We start from the raw sequence: 5,013 nt of genomic DNA, 5'->3' as shown, positions 1-5,013 counted from the left end.
CAGTCAATGCATGCTTTGTCTCTAACACACGGTAGGCCATTTCTTGTAAAGAACGAACACAAGAAACATGAATAAGGCTAAACCGGAGCATGTTCCGCTGATGAGGAATAAACCACGAAAGCTATCAATGGTAAGAGGGCTCACACTGTCTGAACTGTCTTCCCATGTAAAAGTTGCTTGACTTGTGAACCATGCATCTTCCATCATAATAAGCTTCCCTTCTTGTCTCATTTTCACAATTTCCGTCGATATGTCACGAGCCAGTTGCGAGCCTTGAGGGAAAGCCTGTAAATGTTTGACATGTCAAAGATGTTTAGACTTTCTACTTGAGGTGTTTGTTTACGTTGCCTCATGTATATGGATAGATATGTTAATAATTTTGAAGAAATTAAAGTATACTCACAAAGCCAAATCCACTGGTGGTAGTCATGGACCCAATCAGTGAAAAATCCTTGGAAAATTTGGCAAGGAAAATCTTTAGGTACGGTATCTCATCAATGATAGCAGAGACACCACCACTCTTGCTTCCTTTTGATAAAGCATCAGCGTATGCTTTAGGTGAACTAAATAAGTGACGGCTATAATTATCAAAATTCTGATTGCTTACAACTCCATGTATGATTGAATTGTTCTGGTATCCTATGTAATTCTTTTCTGACTTGAGTCGAATCTGTTTAACTGTCATCATTGATGTCAAAGTTGCAGTGTAGCTGGAAGTCAATATGAGCACTACGAACACCCAAACAGAGACTACAAATCTTGACAGGTTGCTTAGTAGCTTTTCCCCTGTATTAATTTTGTAGAAATATTGTCAATGCATATTGTATTTCTCTTCTGCTATTTTACTGCGAAGGAAATGCTTTTAAACTATCTTGAGGATAGAATTGAATTGAAAGGAGATAATACTTACTATGTGCGAAGACGAGAGTTGAGAAAGAGAACCAAAATATCATTCCAATTTGATGTGACATCGGGCCTTGGAATTCTTTATTAATAGGGCGTTCAATCAGCCAAACAACAAAGCCGATGGAGATAAAAAGGCCAGCAATTGATAGCCAAAGATCTGCTGTCAGTGGCCTCAAAAATATCCATATGTTTTTGTTGTCTTTTGGGGCTATCATCCCCACGCCTAAATCGGTGTATGGTAATGTAAAATCAACATATAGAGATCTGTTTGGCGTAATGGTTATATCCCCGACGGCAGCATCATATTTCTGCTTCATCCAAGTAGCAGGATTCAACAAGAAGAACATTGAAACTTGTCATTTGATAACAATGAAAATAAGGGACAACTTAATCCCAAAAAAAAAAAAAAAAAGCTCTTAACAAATTAACCAGCTATGAATATTAAATTTCTGTTATGTTCTCGTGTGTTGTGCATATGTAGAAGAGTATATGTAAAGTTTCCAGAATTAAAAACAACATTATTACAAGACTTATCTCAAAACACTGCTTCTGCTTTTAGCACTTAACAAAGAGTTGGTTAATTTTTGAATAGAGCATACCTGAAGATAGACCTGGTAAATAATATCATTGTAAGCTCCGGCGACTTCTTCACTGTCCTTCATAAATGGTATAAACTCATACTCTACTTCATATTCTAAAGCCTCGAGGGCAGCCTTGAAGACATCTATGCAGAAGCCAGTCGCAGTTGTCATGTTGGTTTGAGGATCAAGATGTACCTTCACCAATTCTGGAAATCCAGCATTTTGCAGAACACCGATTTTTAGTTTTTTCCTACTCCCTGTCCAACCTCTAGGAATTGATGCAGATCCACCAGGCCATATAATGGGTTCAAAATGATGTTCACTGGAGGATGATAATAAATATCTTCTATCGTTGCTGGAGTGCAATCGTTTTGTTATTTTACCATCAGAAATCCAATATCCGACTCTTCTCCTCACTCTTCCTATCACATTAACTATCTCAAGTGTGTTCGAGACTAGTTTCCCTTTACTGAATTGAAATTCACCGCTTAAACCCTTGAACTTACTATGCAGGATCTCCTTGAGAAATTTTGAACCTTGAACAGATGTTCTCATGCTATGTAAATCCCGCAAGTTCAATTGAGTAGGACTTCTGATCAGAGGGATTTTGTTCCATGCCCTCTCTGCTGCTTTTGCTAGACACCAGGCAACATCATATGCCCTCATAGCCAATACACTTGACTCAATCGCTTCCATTTTAGGCTCCTCAGCAAAGAATGTTCTTCTCCATCGTGAGGTAAAATTCTGCAGCTTCTCTGACCCTGGAACATAGTACTTGAAACCAACCACTCCTTGCATCGACTCCAAGACTGACAAATCTTTGAAGTGCAAAAGATTCATGCTATTCGCCGTTAAAATCCAAGCATATCCTTCACTTATCATTCCAATCTTTTTTGCATTCAAGAACAGACGAGTAACAAGAGAATGTGACATATGCACAACAAAGACTGAAGTTTGCAATGCCATAAGCTCATGAAGCTTTTCAATGATTTGATCATCTTCATAAGCCATGGCAATGGCTGTCTTGCGTACAATGTGCACTTCCTTGTCTTGCAAGTAGTCAACAATATAGGGAGTGAGATCTTTCCAATCGTAGTTGTCCTCATAGACAAGGATGACATTCCTCCACTTGAAGGCTTCAACTACGGAAGCAATGCTTTTAACTTGCGAGCTTTCGTCTTGTGCGATTTCAACAAAGTAAGGATAGTTGATTGAGGATGGGGAATTAGGTGGATGAAAAGAAACCACTGGGACCTTATTCTTGTTTCCCAACTCAGCCAAAACCTTCGCTTCTGTTGATGTTTGCGCACCAAGGATCGCTCCTACTTTGTTGTGCTCCAAAAGATTAACAGCTGCATTATGCAATGATGCAATTATGCAATAGACAAAGGCTTGGGCAAATATACATGTGCAAGTCTACCTGTCAACGTAATCATTGGTAACAGATGCATTTCTCTCTTAATTAACAGCGTACAGATAAAGTTGGAGGCTTGGAGCAGATATGATGCATGGTTGTATACTTGTATCGCTATCATTCTATCAAATTCAAGACTATTTTATCGTCTTATTTTTTAATTAAAAAAAGAGGCCGGTAGTTAACCACCATATCTGAAGGGACACAAGCTATGGCCAAGTCACTCAGCAGATAGAAAAGTCTACCAGAACGACTAAACAATCATGGTTTGACTACGCGTATTAATTAAAGGCGGAAATTATAGTAAACTTGATGCAGATGCAGGTGTATTACATGTTGCACATAAGAAATATATTACAGTTGGCGAAGATTATCAACAGAAACAAAAGAGAAAAAAAGAAGGGATCCGTATAGCACTCATTGGTCATCTGTTGAATGCAAGAAAATCATAAACAGACTGACAAAACAATAAATGTTGCACCATGTAATTAAGTCAAGAAAGCTAATTACGAGCTGAGAGAGCGTTGAGAGTTTCTCCTTTGGAGTCCCTTGTGTGGAGAACTAGCCTTGTTTTATAGTGATCGTGCACGCTGTAAAAATCAGAAATTGCCATGGAAATGCAACGTTGAAGAATTTTTCCCTCCAACGACCCCATGTCGAGGATGACTCCAACATGAACCTCATTAACCATTTCATTTTCTGTCTTGTTAGTAAGTACTGGTTTGCCACTCAATTTGCCAAGACAGCTGGTTAAATTGATGATGACAAATAATAGCAAAATTCGGTTCTTCCTCTTCATCTCCATATGAGTACAAGACCTTTTTAGTTTCTTGTGTGATTAATTCTCCAGTTTCATGATCTTTGCATGCTTATATATATAATGGTCGATGTTAAAATTGGACTTCCTTAAAAATTGACTGGTGAACCGCTGAATGCTGATTTTTCAACCTACATGAAATGCAAAGAAATTTCCTAGACAGTATCATTGGGTTAAGAAGTTTTCCCAAAAACTTTAACGTGTTGTTTGGTTCATGGAAAATACGGGAGAAACGAATTTAAAATTTCTTGATTTGTTATTGCTATTGGCTAGAGTGGGAAATATAAAGCAAAATTTTAATAAAATAATTTTTGAGGGGAAATTTAGATAACTTTTCCCCAGTTTTCTTCATTTGAAAGGAAGAAAATATTTAGCATAATATCTAAAAAACCCTTAAACTATTCAAAAAAATTTAAATAGGTACTTATACTTTTATTATGTTTAATTAAGTCTTTATATTTTTATTTTGAGCCAAATAATTCTTATGACTATTTATTGAGTTAGTCGAAATATCATTTGTCATTTTATGTCATGTAGTGCTGACATGATATACTAACATATCATAATTAATAATGATATGACATGTTGATATATTATAATTGATGATGATGTGACATGATAACATAAATCCTTCACATCAACGCAATGTTAGTATCTTGTAGATATAAAATGATAAGTGGTATATTGACTAATGATAATTAGTCAATCATTAATCATAAAAGTTATTTGACTTAAAATATAAATATATGGACTTAATTAAATATAATAAAAAATTAAAAATTTATTTAAAATTTTTTAAATAATTTAAAAACTTATTTAAGCGTTATATCTTATTTCGAGTTTGAATGGTCTTAACACCATAAATGAATTATCTTTCCCTTTAGCAGCAAAGCACTTATTTTGTGAAATTCTTCCTTAGAAATAATTAAATAAAACTTAAACTGAAAATCAACATTCACAAATTGATAGTTGTCATTAAATAGATTAAGTGCACAAAAATATAAATCATTTGAACAAATTTTAAAAATAAGATAAATGTTTCACAATTCAGTAAGTACCAAAAAACTTTTGCACACAATATTAGATTTTAATTAATTGTTTTACTATTATTATACTCATTATTGAATTAATCATATCACACTTGGCCAAAAGAAGAACCGTATCCAATGCCCGGACAACGTAACATAGCTTATTACTGCTCCATATTTTCTTTTTTTGTCTGTATTTTTTTAGTGTGTTGTATTTATTTAATTTAATATAGAATTACTTGTTAAATGTTTTAAATTTTATGTATA

General features: G+C 34.8%; 1 protein-coding gene across 1 annotated transcript; it reads right to left on the bottom strand.

Moving 5' to 3' along the window:
* On the bottom strand, positions 1-3,706 carry LOC18612605 (glutamate receptor 1.2). Its single transcript, XM_018117448.1, has 5 exons — positions 3,412-3,706; positions 1,506-2,839; positions 911-1,214; positions 404-786; positions 1-285 (listed from the first exon to the last, which is right to left on the bottom strand). Exons 1-5 carry the CDS (start codon positions 3,704-3,706, stop codon positions 22-24), a joined length of 2,580 nt encoding a protein of 859 aa, XP_017972937.1. The 3' UTR covers positions 1-21.

Source organism: Theobroma cacao, chromosome 1, assembly GCF_000208745.1.
Source record: "Theobroma cacao cultivar B97-61/B2 chromosome 1, Criollo_cocoa_genome_V2, whole genome shotgun sequence".
Taxonomy (NCBI): Eukaryota; Viridiplantae; Streptophyta; class Magnoliopsida; order Malvales; family Malvaceae; genus Theobroma; species Theobroma cacao.
This window is presented reverse-complemented; position numbering and strand designations above follow the sequence as displayed.